The sequence below is a fragment of the Sparus aurata genome, chromosome 17 (assembly GCF_900880675.1).
Source record: "Sparus aurata chromosome 17, fSpaAur1.1, whole genome shotgun sequence".
Classification (NCBI taxonomy): domain Eukaryota; kingdom Metazoa; phylum Chordata; class Actinopteri; order Spariformes; family Sparidae; genus Sparus; species Sparus aurata.
The window spans coordinates 31,328,784-31,344,962 of record NC_044203.1 but is presented as its reverse complement, the minus strand read 5'-3'; the positions used below and the strand labels follow the sequence as shown (position 1 = coordinate 31,344,962).

At 43.9% G+C, this 16,179-nt stretch overlaps 1 protein-coding gene across 14 annotated transcripts in view; it reads left to right on the top strand.

Annotated features, from left to right (window-relative positions):
• The window catches only part of syngap1b (synaptic Ras GTPase activating protein 1b), a 169,968-nt gene that overhangs the window by 129,360 nt on the left and 24,429 nt on the right, over window positions 1-16,179 (top strand). For 6 of the 14 annotated variants that reach the window (XM_030393293.1, XM_030393285.1, XM_030393289.1 and 3 more), the window contains 13 exons: window positions 1,570-1,723; window positions 2,125-2,223; window positions 5,458-5,709; window positions 7,654-7,989; window positions 8,080-8,224; window positions 9,967-10,111; window positions 10,284-10,520; window positions 10,934-11,135; window positions 11,647-11,849; window positions 12,840-13,041; window positions 13,421-14,011; window positions 14,956-15,396; window positions 15,689-15,862. In XM_030393293.1, coding sequence (XP_030249153.1) covers window positions 1,570-1,723; window positions 2,125-2,223; window positions 5,458-5,709; window positions 7,654-7,989; window positions 8,080-8,224; window positions 9,967-10,111; window positions 10,284-10,520; window positions 10,934-11,135; window positions 11,647-11,849; window positions 12,840-13,041; window positions 13,421-14,011; window positions 14,956-15,396; window positions 15,689-15,862 — 3,181 coding nt within the window. The remainder of the gene's footprint in view (window positions 1-1,569; window positions 1,724-2,124; window positions 2,224-5,457; window positions 5,710-7,653; window positions 7,990-8,079; window positions 8,225-9,966; window positions 10,112-10,283; window positions 10,521-10,933; window positions 11,136-11,646; window positions 11,850-12,839; window positions 13,042-13,420; window positions 14,012-14,955; window positions 15,397-15,688; window positions 15,863-16,179) is intronic. The other 8 variants (XM_030393281.1, XM_030393282.1, XM_030393286.1 and 5 more) reach the window with 4 other exon arrangements.

The following is a 16,179-nucleotide window of genomic DNA, read 5'->3' as shown; positions in this document are numbered from 1 at the left end:
CTGACGCGATACAAACAAGTCAAACAGGGTTAGAATGAGCGTTTGTGCGAGCGCTGACTCATTAGTCTGAGTCAGTTTGCCGTCTATTCAATCTGGGTTTTCTTAAAAAAATTCAACTAATGAACCTCGTGGTGTCAGTCAGTCAGTCAGTCAGTCAGTCAGTCCACTTCACAGCTGCCTGTTAAATAATTCAGAAAATTTTCATTATTTTTCTTGGCCTGCTCTTTCTCTCTCTTTGCCTCTCAGCCACCAAAGCGATAATAGCTTTGACTAAATGATGATTACTTGGCGTCGACGGCCAAACCAGCAAAAAAAAAAGTGCTAAAATCTATGTCAGGATTCGTCTTAAAGGATACGTAAATTATTCTTTGTGTTATTTTGCACAGGGAGATTCTTACTGCTTGTTCCTGGTGTCCTCCCTTTAGTATGAACAGTGGATCTTTTCTCCATGCTTTATGTAGAATATCTTATGTAATTTACTTAAACTCAACTTGGCAAACGGACGGCTTGTGTTGCCAGCTGGATGTCTTTTTTTATTGGCCCGAGATACTCATACCATAGATAGCAACGGGGATGTTTTAATAGCCCTTTTATTACAAATGATCCACATTAGGGGATCGATAGATTTTGTGGTTTCAGGGCCAGTAGTCTTACCAGTCATCAGTAATCAAGGAGACAGATAATCGACATTTGGAAACGATAGACATTTGCAGTAAAATTAAAATCTCAGTGACAAAATATAGAATAACCAGCGATCGAGTATAACTTACCGATCCAGTGGAAAGAATGTCTCAAGTCCTGGTGGTTCTCACTCTCCTGCTTCGCCCTCTTTGCCTCCTCCGTCAGCAGCATCCATTTTTTCCGTCGTTATCCCGGTTCTTCCACTCTTACCTGAGGATTGTGACCAGGAAAAACCACCCCTCTTCCTGTTTTGGTTGACGAGTGGTAGTCGCCTTATGTGCTGTAATATAACCTTCATTTTCCGGGAAAAATCCAGTCGATGGCCGGCCGAAATGTATATTGAAAGTGAGGTTCATAGGAAACCAATCCATATGAGGATGGCGTCATTTGTCTTGGGCCATTACACCGTGCAATCTGTGAGTCAAATCAAAAAACGATTGACAATTAATTTGGAGGTACTTGTACTTCACCTTGAGTATTTATTCTTTATACTTCACGACATTTTTCTAAAGCCATACTCACCTTTTTCCAGCTTGGTCTGAGTAAATATCCTTGTTTTTCCACTTTTTAAATGTGTTCTGTTATGTAATTTGCTTTTAACGTACCTGTACAAAATGTTGTTTTACTTCACCATATAAGCCTCTAGTAACCTTGTTAAGAAAGCAGCTATATAAATAAATGTGATGCTTATTATTATTACATAATCTTATTTGATATCTGTAGTTTCTATGCAGATTCAAGTTTTGAGCCCTTAAGAAAGAACACATCTCTTTTATACGCTGAAGGACAGATATTTTCCATTAGTTTCTCATACACCGTGCTGAAGCCACCTTCAGTAACGGAGCCTCTCCCTCCTGCACATCTAACCACAACTATCACTCCTCCCAGGACCCGTTTGATGCAGAGCTTCAAAGAGTCCCACTCCCATGAGTCCTTGCTGTCTCCCAGCAGCGCCGCCGAGGCGCTGGACCTCACGCTGGACGAGGACGCCATCATCAAACCTGTTCACTCGAGCATCCTGGGACAAGAGTACTGCTTTGAGGTGAGAGCTGAGCGGCACGGTGTGGACAAAAAACAACAGCGCACTCACACACAAAGTGCAGTGTACAGAGCAGTAAGTAGCAGCAGAGATGTTGTTTCAGCCTGACAAGTGACAGTGATGTGATGTGAAAGAGACTGATGTGAAGTGAAAACATATTTTTCTTCTTTCTTTTTTTTTGTACATGTGAAAAAATGAAAGCAACAAGGACACTGAAATGCGTCCCTACATAATTTGCTGCAGGAGTCTGTCAGCTTTTTTTCCATCACCTTTCCATTAGTGGAACATGACAGAGGTTGAGAGTGAATACAAGACTTTTTTTTTTTTTTTTTGGCGCCTTAGTTGCAGTCTCCATAGTTACTAATGGCTGTGGTTGTTGAATTTACCATTGGCTATAACCTCAGGTGACTACGGCATCGGGAACCAAGTGCTTTGCGTGTCGCTCAGCTGCAGAGAGAGACAAATGGATCGAGAACCTGCAGAGAGCTGTCAAGCCCAACAAGGTGAGGGGAGAGAAAGGGATGCGGTAGAGGAAGCAAAAAAAAAAAAAACAACAAAAAAAAAACGGGTGAACCCTCTGTCTGTGTGTCTCTCTCTCTCCTCCCCGTCTCCCGTTGTTGTTGTCTGTTTTCAATAAGAGCGCACCGCTTCATTTCTCTGTGTGAACTCCATCCTCGTGTCTGTGTGTGTCTGTGCTGAACAATTTAGTCGCTTCTCCAAGCAAATATTAAAGCTGCACGAGGTAATGTTGCAGGGTGGAGGATCCGAACTGCTGCTTTGGGGAAAAAAAAAAAAAAAAAACTCTCGATGTCCACGAATCAGGTAATGTGATCCCAGTAAATTATACACAGCAGGCTCGTGTTTACAAAAAGCAGCGTGACTCTGATGGTCGATGTTAAAGGATCCTGAAGTGACTATACACGAAAAATCCAGACAGACCCTCACTGTGAGCCTCATGCAAGAACCACATAGAAAAAATATAGTTCTGAAGCAGAGATGGGGATTGTTGTTACCAGAGACATTATCGATTATGTTTGTCAGTCTGATTTTTTTATCGGTTCAACAGACAGACCGTCGTAACGTTCCAGCATGTTGCTGATGTTTCCACCTTTTACTTGTACTGATCATTTTACTGACATTACAATTGGCACTGTCGTCACGTTGAAGCCACACTTTAGACCGTCTCTTCCTCCCCTCTGTGAATCCTTCTTGTTGTTCCGAGACGTTTCCAGCTGTACAGACGAGGGATGAGCGAGCACGCCATCACCTGCAGCTGCGCCCGTGTTCGGAAGAGGTGGATGGGACTGAGCAGAAGTGGTTAATAAAGGCCTGAAATTCATTTGAAGTTGCAATATTTAAATCATTTTGCAGAACAGCCTCAGAATTCAGTTTAAAAAAACAGCATTTTTGACCACAAGGGTAATTGTTCTACTTACAGAACAAGCTTTTTATAAACTTGAATAAATAGTCTACCCAAAGACGATTGTTTTGGAAGACGCCACATTAGCCCTTCACTACCCCTTCATTACAGATTTATTAGTTGTGTATCTGCATTATCCCAAATGTTTCCAACAAGTGCCCAAGGACAAAAACAAAATTTACTCAGGATAAGAGAGCATTTAATTTGGATCAAATCAGATGTCAGAGAGCGAGAGGATCTGTGGCGCTGTCAGCCCGAGTCACGTTAGATTTATCTTCAGTGATGGCAGGGTGTCGACAATGACGACAACAACTCAGACGATCCCACACTGCTTTACGACATCATCAGACTCCATCTTTTGTTTTCATAGTTTTAATTGAGAGACCCTGAGCTCTTTCAACCATCTCAGGGTCTTTCCTGCAGATCACCGTCAGCTGTGGTCCCTCTTGTTTCACCTGACAGCCTAACTTCAGCTGTTGAAGGCTTTAACAGGCTGTGTAATATCTCTGACTGTCTTGTCCCCTTCACCCCGTCTGACCTCACGTTAAATCATCCCCTCTTTATTTCTGTTACAGTACAGAGCTGCTCAATACCGCCTTGTCCACCACTGATATATTCAACTTCCTGTCAGGGAAAGGGGGAGGGGGTTTGGTGAATCCAATTTAAAACACTTGAACGATCGAGGCTCACAGAAATAAAGTTCAGAATAGGAAAATGTTCTTGCATGAAGCCCAATGTCATACCTGACACCCGACTAAAAGAAGAAGTGCACAGATGGGATCCTCTACTTTCAATGCACATCTATCGAGCGATTTAAGCGGACGCGACGGTGTGTTTTCACATAACAATCAGTCCTGGTGCAGCTTTAAGGCGCTGTGATTTTATTTCCATCCTCACAGCTCCCTAAAAAAAATAAAACAAATCTCAGCCTTTCATATCAGCTCAGAGTAAAACCAGTACCCTAATTTTTATTTTTACACAGATTTCATATTTCTCAAAAAAAAAAAAAATTCCCCCATATCTTCTCTCTGTGTTATTACGAGGAGTGAACAGGCATGTGAGATATGCAGCTTTGAAGGCGACCGGGGACGCCGAGTTATTAAGGCAGACTGAGATGAAACATCACCCGACTTGTACTCCTCGTCCAGATGCTCGGGCCGCGGGGGTCCTGGCTGAGTCATGGAGCTCCAAGGACTCCACACGGGGGCTCTCTCTCCAAAATTGTCCCCCCCCCCCCCCCCCACCCACGAACAACTCCAAACTGTGCGGCTCAAACCAGATGCATCGTCGGAGATAAGGCTCACCGCAGAGTCGAGGCTTATCATTATGCTTCTCAACATTTTTTTTTTCTTTTTAATTCCCTCTTTGAGCTTTTGGTTGTTTGTTGTTTCAAAAAAAAAAAAAAAAAAGCAGAGCAGCCACTTCACCCTGCTTTCATTTTTTCTTTTTTTTACCTTTTTTGGTAGTAAAAATATGACAGAAACTCGGGGAAGATGTAACACGATATCAAGGCGGTAAAAACTCGAGCCCATGCTGGTGCTGCTGCACCGTATGTGCACTGGCAAACTGAGCCACCAGATGCCCGGCGCATTCAAACTCAGAGGTTCGGAATTAATTATGCCTCGTGTTTGGCGCCGGTTATCAAAGAGCATACAAATGGAGAACTTAAGAGCCGTGGATGTGGCTGACGCTCGCGTATCGAGGCGTCTAAATTAGGACCTAAATAGTCTGAAGCAAACAGGGGGCTAACAACAATGGCATTTGAGCCCCGATTGAAATGACTCAGCCCCCAGTTCGACTGGAGCGTCACTCTGCAATCAACGCGGCGCTCTCTCCTCCCATGGGGGATGTCAAATATAGCTTTGGTCTTTGTGATCATGATTAGGAAGCGTAGCTGTCTACAGAAGCACTTCCACCATTGTGTCTGTCCCTCGTCTCTGCAGCACACGTGCTTTGTGTCATCTGTGTCTTCTGCGTTGTGGTGGATTACGTTCTCCATCCAGTGTCCTCCTCCTCTCCTTCGCATCTTCTGTTTCCTTTCCTCTCCGCGTCGCTGTCATGCTGTCTTCTGTATTCAAGAACAATTCATCACATACAGTCTTCGGTCTACAGTCACCAGCCATTTCTCTCCTGTCATTTACTCTGTTCTCCTGCAGGCTGACCTGCTGTCGCCCCTTTATTCACACACTCTGCCTCTCTTTCCATAACTTGTTCTTTTGCTGTTTGTCATGTATCATCTCCTCTTGCAAAGCTTTTTTAGAGAGTGTTTTATAAGCTGCACTTGACCTTGTTTGACCCCGTCTTCATCTCCGTGCAGGACAACAGCCGGAGGGTGGACAATGTGCTCAAACTGTGGATCATCGAGGCCCGCGAGCTTCCAGCCAAGAAGCGCTACTACTGCGAACTTTGTCTGGACGACATGCTGTACGCACGCACCACCAGCAAGCCCCGCACCGACACCGTCTTCTGGGGCGAGCACTTCGAATTCAACAACCTGCCAGCCGTCCGCAACCTACGCCTTCATCTATACAAGGAGACGGACAAGAAGAGACGCAAGGTAACAAAAGAGGTTTGTAGAGCAGGGAGGTCTGAGGATGTGGTATGTCGCAGCAAAGCAAAGACAAAAAGCACCGCTTTAATATTTGTTTCAGTTCAGCCTTCTGTTTCCTAAAGCTCACGTGTAGGATTTATCAGGATGTGTTGGCAGAAAATTGTTTTCATCAGCGTGTGATCACTTGGGGCTTAAAATCGCTGTATTTTTGTTTCTTAGAATGAGCCTTTATATCCTCTTCCACTGAGTCCTCCATGGTGCAGTGACATTTAATACAGAAGCCCAGAATGGACAAACCTAACACAAGCCTTAGAGGGATAATTCAGTGTCTGCAGTCTGCAACCTCACTGCTAGATGCCACTAAATCCTAAACACTGGACTTCTGTAGGATCGCTACAGCTGTGTTATGATTTTACGGGAATAGAAATACTCAAATATACCATAAAGTGAACTCTTGAGTGGCTTTAATTGGTGTTATTTTTATACTATAATTAATCATTTGTTATAATAAAATGAGTCATATGAGAGTCTGACAACAGTGTGACAGCATGAAAAGAGTTGCTGGATCCAGCTGTTTAGTTTCAGCTCGTTGTTGAGCCGTTCCTCCGCTCGTTCACTCTCGCCGCTCTCGCAGCGTCGATGGCAGCGACGGCAAGCAGCTGTTTTGTGCCGCAAAGCTCTAAAAAGCCTCTGTACACTACCCGCTCAGCACCAGGCGGCAGACAGACGCCATTAGTGACTAGCTGGTGACAGTAAGCCCTTTTTACACAAAGGTCTCACAACACAGCTGCAACTGAGACTCTCTTCACGCCACCTTTGTTTATTCATCACTCACACAGTGGCGCCACTTTGTGCGATTTCTGCTAGGAAGAAAAAGAGGCGTGACATGCGACACAAACATCTTACATACACGTCCAAAAAACTATGTCAGGACATGGCGATGAAAAACCTGTATGCCTCCGCTATAAGGCGGTTGATCTGAATTTACGATTTGGAGGGTAGTGAGATCCTGGACCTCCATTTTTCCAGCATTTTTGGTTGCTGGCGTTCGTCTTTGAATTTGTTGCTAACTGCTGCCAGCGGGTGTTTAAATCTCCCACCTGTAGGTCGCGCAGATACTGTAACGCGGCGTAAAAACGCTGAATCCTGCCAGCTTCCTACCTTTTTAACAGAGTGGTGAGGCAGAATATCAGTGCAACATCCCCGACTTTAACAGGCTTCGTAAAAGGGGCTATTAGTGGAGCATTTAGCAATTAAAGAGCCAGATATTTCCCTCAGGAGCTGGAAAACAGCTATGAGAGAGTGATTATTGGACTTTATCAGGTAGACAGAAACACGGCTGTGAATTTAGATAATATTGCTCCACAACTCTGCAAATAAGAATCTGTTTCGCCGTTTCAACTTAAAAGGTGAATATTAGAGTAAGTATTAGCTCCCCTCCTAAACAATCTGCCTCACTGAAGCCTCAAATAGCAAACCGTGAGGAAGAAACATGATGCTAAATTCTTACATTGTCATTCAGCGGCTTTATAACACAATGGCCAATAGCGAAAGGGGGTCTCGTCTGTCTTGTCTTTGTCATTTTGCTTCAAAACAGTTCCGGTTATAGAATGTCCATAGTTCTGGCTGCAGGGAGAGAGGAGAGTCTTCAAGCTCAAACCACAGAAAGCCAGAAAAGCCAGAAACAATCATGACTGATAAAGTAATCATTGTGTCATTTCTATTCTAGGTGCAGCACCACCATAACAAAACAACTGATTTCTAGCTTCGAACCTCACTCCAGGGATCCGGTGTTAGTCTTGCTGCTCATTATTTATTCAGCGCTTCGGCTTTAAATGAACTTTTTAGGCCGTTTTACACTCTCCGATTATTTTTCTACAATTTCGCACAGATGTTTTGAGACACAAGCTTCTGTCTGAAACCTGCTTATCTCCACTAAAATCAACTTGTTTTCCTTCTCAGGAAAAGAGCACATACTTAGGACTTGTAAGCATCCCCATCTCAAGCATCACCGGACGTCAGTTTGTGGAGCAGTGGTACCCGGTCATCCAGCCCAGCGTCCTCACCAAGGGGGCCGGGGTCGGAGGGGGGAAGATCATCAACGCATCCCTACGCCTCAAATCCCGCTTCCAGACCATGAACATCCTCCCCATGGAGCTGTACAAGGAGTTCGCGGAGTACGTCACCAATAACTACCGCACCATGTGTGCCGTGCTGGAGCCCGTGCTGAGTGTGAAGAGCAAAGAGGAGGTGGCCTGTGCGCTGGTGCATATACTGCAGAGCACGGGGAAAGCTAAGGTAGGGACGACCTCCGTGTGGCGTTAAAGTACGTCAGACTGATCTGAAACAAAGATTTTCCAGAGCCTAATTTTCTTTCCCTTTGTCCAGGACTTCCTGTCGGACATGGCGATGTGCGAGGTAGACAGATTCATCGACCGAGAACACCTTATCTTCAGAGAGAACACTCTGGCCACCAAAGCCATAGAAGAGTACCTCAAACTGATCGGACATAAGTACCTCAAGGATGCTATAGGTGAGCCCGAACGGTTTCTCACTCCGTAAACTAACTGCGCAATTTGAACACCAATATGAAATTAATTTGAAACTCAGGGGATGAACTTCTGGAGGTTTGGGAAGGACAAAAACTTTTAATCAAAGAAAAATTCTCCCTTAGATTTACCCACTTTCTCTCAGCCAGCCTCGTTGTTTTTTGCTTTAAGGGATGGTTCGGTTTTGTGGGGGGAACGTTATAATTTCCCAGCATACTCAGTTTTTTTTTTTTATCTTTGAATATCTTAACAATTATATTGTAATTTGGAGCTGCAGTGCTAAAACATTTAACAGGAAGTGGAAAGGAGGCAAGATAATGTAATTTAATAGTATAAATGAAGATAGAATACGTAACATGTAGCTGAAACTGCTACACATCAAATTGTATAGTATAAAACAATTATATTTGGGTTAAATATACATATAAAATAAAAATAATTCAGTTGCAAAGCAGGTAGAATGATTTAGAATACAATTTTAAATCAAATAGAATAGAAATGATTAGTCAAATTGAGTTAAAGCAAAGATACAAACCATTTTAAACAAGGTTAAAACTTCAGGAATATACATGCAGGTTGTTTTCACACTTAGAGTAAGAAAAAACACCGTCTCCTGGATTTGTCTCAACTGTTTGTACATTTACTGCCGTACTGTTCGATAACCTGAACCAGAAGTGTAGAGGCGGGGAGGCGGTCGGCGAAATATGAGGCTGCTAAATAATTTAAAGCTTTGTAAACGATATTGCTCTTTTAAAATCAATCCTTAAAGAGACAGGAAGCCAATGTAAAGATGCTAAGTTGGGTGTGTTGCTCTGTGATTCACCCGTATGTGCTAAATCTCTGGCAGCCGCATTTTGAAAAGCTGAAGTGTGTCCAGTGATTTTTTTTGGGTTTTTTTATGTAATCAAGTTAAAACAGCACTGCGATGATTCAGACATGAGAACACCAACACTTTCTTTGCATCAGGAAGAGCAAAATATGACGTTAACAATCTCTCTCACATGGAAAAAAAAGCTGTAATTTGACCTCATGCAATAGAAATAGTTCTTACTAGAGGTTCAATTTGATTCAGTTTCAAGATCAACAAATTATTGGTTTTATTTGCAGACATTTTCAATTTGTTCTTAAATAGATAGGAAGGTATCAAGTGTGATATAAACGCCACATTTTCTATTTACTGCACTGAGGCGGTCAAAACGATGCAATTTATTCATAATGTAATAACAGTATTTTACAAGAAGCTAAAAGAAGAGTCCGGTGGTCCAGGTGAACTGAACAACATGTTTCCTGTATATGTAGCAGTACATGCAAATGCTGCAAGTGTTGTTTTCTGTTTTTGTCGGCGAGCGCCAGACGCCCGCCCTTACAGCAGGCGAGGGTGGAGAGAAAAAATAGAATAGAATAGAAATAAAAATAGAATCGGCAGTCCTGCTTTTGACTTACATCATTGAAACTGAATCCTCTTTCTATCGATTTTGAATATAGAATTGAGTTTGTTTACAACCCTAGTTGTTACACATCTAATAAGCAACATTCAAACTGTTCCTTTATATCTGATAGTTAACTTTCTCTACGCGATATGCCGCTGGAAAACTCTCCTACTCTCCCATAATGCATTTCTTTTCCCTCTCTACGTGGTTCCTCTATGTAACGAGACTAAACTGATCTTGGTGATTGTTTCTACCGTCTTGCTGTGACTCTGTGACTAATGAAATGTCATTTGCAGGGGAGTTCATAAGGGCCTTGTATGAGTCAGAGGAAAATTGCGAAGTGGACCCCATGAGAACACCACCCTCTGTGCTCCCAGACCACCAAGCCAATCTCCGAATGTGCTGTGAACTGGCACTCTGCAAGATCGTTAACTCCCATTGGTAAGTAGTTACCAGATGCAAAAAAAAAATAAAAAATCAAACAAACAGTATGTTTATTCCTCTCTGCTACTTTAAAGATTGATGAGACTTCAGATTCTTCTCCGGGGAGCTGAAGAGAGTCTGACAGTCTCCGTCAGTTTGTGTCTGATCCTGCGGTATATCCTCTTCGCAGTGTTTTCCCTCGAGAGCTTAAGGAAGTGTTTGCCTCCTGGAGAGTGCGCTGCGCCGAGAGAGGTCGGGAAGACATCGCCGACCGTCTCATCAGCGGCTCCCTCTTCCTGCGCTTCCTGTGTCCCGCCATCATGTCCCCGTCGCTCTTCAATCTCACCCAGGAGTATCCTGACGAGCAGACGTCACGCACGCTCACCCTCATCGCGAAAGTAGTGCAAAACCTGGCTAACTTCTCCAAGTCAGTTTGATTTCATTTTACTCACAGACTTTACCAATCAGTCACCGATCGTTTAGAGGGGCAGTTTCAAATTTGCAAGTATTCAGTCAAAACTTGAAAAGAATCTCCTCCTGTTTTACAAGAAAAGAGGCCTTTTTTTTTAACTAAAATCTTAATTTAGGGCTTTGTGAGGTGACAAAGAAAGCTGACCATCAGCTACATGCAATACTTTTAATACTTTTGTTTAGTCTGTCTTCCCTGCAGCGCCCAAAATGATTAAAATAATAATATCTGGAGTCGTCATAGAATAAAACAAGAACATAAGCTGACATTTAACTTAAGCCTTTTCTACTTTTTTTCATTCCCTTTCCTCGTCTCTTCTTCTCTTTTTTTACCCCTCCACCTGCTTATCTCCTCCCTTTGCCCACCTGCAGGTTCGGCAATAAAGAGGAGTACATGTGTTTCATGAACGAGTTCTTAGAGATGGAGTGGGGCTCCATGCAGCAGTTCCTGTACGAGATCTCCAACCTGGACAGTGTCAGCAATGCAGGCGGCTTTGAGGGATACATCGACCTCGGCAGGGAGCTGTCCATACTGCACAGTCTCCTCTGGGAGGTCATGGCTCAGCTCAGCAAGGTAAACACAAACATCTGTGATACTATAAAGAACAATTATACGCTTATTAACCAAAATAAGCATGTTATTTTTTTCTCTATCCTATATCTTCTCATGATGATATAATGCATACCAGTAGAAAACCTCTGGCTTCAATCAAATTAAATTTTCCAGCTGTTGCATTAAAAAGCATTGTATTGTTGAGGTTGACGTGTTTTTGTGTCCGTCCTTTATATGTCGCGGCAAAGTTTATTACCCTGAAGACAAACTGCCCCAAACTAAGACTGGTTATGTGATTTCCGGGTTTGAATTTCAACATTTTTGTCTCAAAAATGTCTCACCGTTCTCTTACCTCAAACCTGCTTTGTTTAATGAGGCTGTCAGTCATTAATCAGGCTTGAGCTGTCATTAGCATGCAGGCATCCAGGTGAGTGGAGGTGGATATATGGCATTTTAATAAAAGCCTTACTTTAGATAACTCAGAGATGAATGATTCTTTTTAAATCTCGGTTTCTTTGTCCCTCAATCACAGGACGCCATCATCAAACTGGGTCCTTTGCCTCGCCTCCTGAATGACATCAGCATGGCCTTGCGTAACCCACACCTCCAGAGGCAGCCCAGCCATCAGACGGACAGGGTGCAGGAGAGGCAGACAGACAGGCTGCTGTCCCGGCCGAGCTTCAACAGGGGAATCTCATCCGAGTTCCAGAACCTCATGATGAGGGATCTTAATAGGTAGACGGTCTCATAACAGCTCTGGTAGACAGTCTGTCCCTGTGTTTTCTGCTTCGGATGACTTCATCAACGATTCTGAAACTTGAATTTCTCTGTTTTTGCTTCATGTTTTACTGGTGTGAAAAAAATATCTCCAGGAAAATTGTTTATTATTTGCAAACTGTTGGGCTACTTACTTGAAAACTCATCAAGTACTGATCATACTGTACATTACTCATGAGAAAACGTATAACACTGCTATGAAAGTAATGTTTTAAATTAGTTGCTTTTCTTTCATTACCCAGCGCAGTTCATGAATGAGGGCTTACGTTAGCAAGACCAATAAGAAGAGCCACATGAGTAAGACAGCTTTGGAGTTAGCAGAAGCCACATTTTATCCTTTTTCTGGTAAAACAGAGAACTGAATCACTCCTGAGTCAAGCTGAGAGATCAAACTGATATCAAAGATCCAACAATCCTCTTCAGTGTTACCACAAAAACTGTCTAAATTACTGAGCAGTCCTTTGCTTTGGAAACTGGATTGTAATTACTGAGGATAGAAATTGTCATCACATTATTGTAGCATGTTGTTTTGATCATTTATTAATATATCGATTGTTTCCCATATTAATTAATTACCTGTTAGAGCCATAAAATGTCAGAATATAGGGAAAAAGAAATGTCTTCAAATGTCGTCTTTTGTCTGCCCAACTCTCAGATTCAGTTTATTGTTGCACAAGATAAAGGACGACAGAACATGTTTACATCTATTATTATGATATGTTGCAGATTATTGTCTGACAACAAACCTACCAGATCTTAACTTTCTTAGGCTCCATCTTCAGTTATTGTTGGCCTTCAATCTGTATGAGGGTTTGATGTTATACAAAAACATCTAAGTTTATAGTCATTAATTGAACATATTTAAATTTTAGATATAATATAATTTCATGGGAATTAAATGTATCACTTTTATCCTCCACGTCTTACATCCCCCCTGCTGTTTTCCAGCTCTATAGATATCACTCGCTTGCCTTCCCCCACCTCCACCGGAGGGGTCATGCCATCCCGCGCCCAGTTGAGTTTTCAGGACCGTGACCATCCCCATCGAGCGTCCTCCAAAGACATGTTTTACGTATCACGCCCTCCCCTGGCCCGATCCAGCCCGGCCTACTGCACGAGCAGCTCGGACATCACGGAGCCCGACCCTAAGGTGAGTTTTATCGCACTGATTTTACGGGAATCATCATCCCATCCGCTAGGTTTACCTTTTCCAAAGGGAGGTTAGTATGACGTGCATGTCAGTCATACTGAATTAGAATCTGCCATCGTGTGATCGAGGCTGTAGTTTATCATGACATCTGCTTTTTTTCCACTGATTCACCACGCAACTCATCCTAGCGGTATTTCCTGGGAAATACTTTGAGGCATTCCGATATCCAGGCCTCGCGGTAAAAACACCCGCACCACCCTCACCCATATCATCCGTGGCCACCTAACATACATAAAAACAGGGGGCACTCTAGCCTCTCATGTCCCTAATTATTTAGGTGCTCAGTGTCAATAAAAGCGTATCTATGATGGACCTCCAGGATTCCCGAATGAACAGCGTGTCTAACCTGCAGTCGGTGGACATGCTCAACTCCTCCCAGGCCTCCATCGCCGGCATGGGCAGCTTCGGAGGGCTGAGCAGCGGAGGCGGTGGCGGCCTGGGGTCGGGCCTGAGCAGCCAGCTGCGGGCCGGTGGGAGGTTGTCAGCTGGCTCTGGCGGCTCCAGCATGTCCGGCGGCCTTCGGCTGAGCCAGCTGAGCCAGATGGGCACCACCACCGACTCGCTATCCCAGCAGCAGCAACAGCAGGCCGCCGCCATGCGCTACCCGCTTTCCTTCCAGAATCCACTCTTTCATCTGGCGACTGCTGATGGGCCTCAACAACAGCTCCATCACCAGCACAGCCGAGCTCAACCCCCAGCACCCCTGCTCCTGGCGCCAGACCCTGAGCCCTCTCACCAGGCCTACCTTCCACAGTTCGCCCATGGGGGGTTCTCTCGCAGTGAGGACCTGTCCACCCTCAGGACCAGGGATGGGCACCTGGGCCAACCCAGCATCATCCACTCTCACAGCTACAGTGACGACTACAGCAGGGCCGACTATGGACGCAGACAGATGTCCATCCAAGTGCAGGTAGATGCATTTTGTATTCTCATGATGACTTAAAGCCTCTATGTGTCGATTTCTGTGTCTTTTAAATTATTCCACCATTGACACTTCTACTCTTCATTTTCATTGTAATTTGATTGATTTTTTCATTTCATTTGAAAATTTAGTTTTCAAAATGGCCCAAAAACCAAGGATGTTCATTATACAACAACATAACTCAAGAAGAACCAACAAATCCTCACATTTAAGAAACTAGAGTCAGACATTTTGTTTTTATTTACAAGTTGATCACTAGAAGATGAATCTGTAAGGATTTTGATTGGCAACTAGAATGGCACCCGGTAACTGAGAAAAAACTCCTGGATCTGTCCGTTTATCCAAAAGTTACTGGGGTCTATTCTGGGCTGAGGCCCATCCTTCATCCAAAGTTTTCATAGTTCACTAGTTTTTGCATAATCTTGCTCACAAACCACCCAACAAACAAACAAGGGTGATCCAGAGGCAATAAAATGTCACTTTGAAGCAAAAACTACCAAAGATTCTCAAGTTACAGTTTCACAGTTGTGAGGATTTGCGGGTTTTCTTCAGTAAATGTGATGGCAAACTGACTCTCTGTTGGTTTTGTACTGTTGGTCTGACAAACAAAGCAATGGAAAATGTCACTTTGGGCTTAAGGAAGTCAACATTTTTCACCATTCTCTGACATTCCATAGGCAAACGATAATAAAGATGGTTCGTTGCAGCCCATATATGACACAGAAAATGACGGGGATGACATGAAACTGTAAAGACATCCAACTCATCTATCTATCTCTCAAACTTCCTGGATTGTATTTCATTGTCCAGTCATCGCAGCCTCGTTTTCAGTCTTAATGCCTACAAAGTGTAAAGTTGCACCATCTACCCCAAAAATAACTAAAGAAAGAAATGAAAATGCTAACTTATTATTTACTTGTTTTCCTCTGAAGGATAACCTCCAACATCAACAACAAATGATGGGCATGACCTCCCAGACGGGGACCTCCCACTCCTCCCTGGCTGCCACGCCCCCCTCCACAGTCCAACCCATGCGCCAGAGTTCTGTTGCCCCGCCTCCCACCCAGCGAGTCAAATCCCAGACCTCCCATCAGCTGTCGGTCAGTGCGGCCGCCACACCTGCCGCTCCTGCCAAAACACGACCGCAGAGCGGGAATCTCCTCCAGTCACCAGAGTCCGGATACGGCGGCAGGCAGCACGGCGGCCGGCAGCTGTCCGTCAAAGACAACACTGCCCCGGGCCTGCCCCACCAGCAGAGCTCTGTCAGGGAAAGCCAGAGTCCACAGGGAACCACGAGTCAGAGCACTCAACAGTCACCACAACAACAGTCTCAGCCGCAACAGCACCTGCTCAAACCCACCATGAGCAAACAGGTAACATCTGAACTCCTTTGATTCTCTTTACTCTGTTTTACTCTGCAGTTTTTTCTAGCAGCCCCTTTGCTAACACCAGCATTGTGTATGAGATGTCAGTCACTGTATCTGGTTTTTGTTTGTATGTGTGTGGAGCTCCTAAAGGAGATCATTGTCAGGGTCCTTGAGACGCTCAAGATGTCTGAACTTATGCAACTCTGAGGCACTTAAATCACTCGTTATGAAACCGAGGATCTGGCATCCATTTAAGAACTCATGTTCTCATATTCAGTGTGCTGGCCTTTCTTCCCAGGGCTCCCAGACTCCATCCACTCTCAATCCACCAACCCCGGCCAATGAGCGAACAGTGGCCTGGGTCTCCAACATGCCTCATCTGTCAGCTGACATCGAAAGTTCGCGGATTGACCGTGAAGAGTTCAAACTGAAGGAGTACTCTAAGAGCATGGATGAGTCACGCATGGACAGGGTAGGTTTCACTTTTAAGAGCTGCCCTTTAAATGATAAAAAAGACCCTTTAATACATGTTTTGTAAAATGCAAAGGAACACTGAGTCATGTCTATCATTGCTGAGCAGATGGTGCTCAGATCAAACGGTGTGGGAAACAACAACCACCAGCCAAGTGTTAACTCTTTAAGATTTCTGTGTATTCACTCTACATCAGCCTTCATGCACCAGCCGCTCTCATTTGGAATATTTGGAGGTGTTTCTCTACTTCCCAGTATGTCTTGTATATTAATGAATGTGCATAAATCAAGGCATGTAAACACTAACCCGGTTAAGGC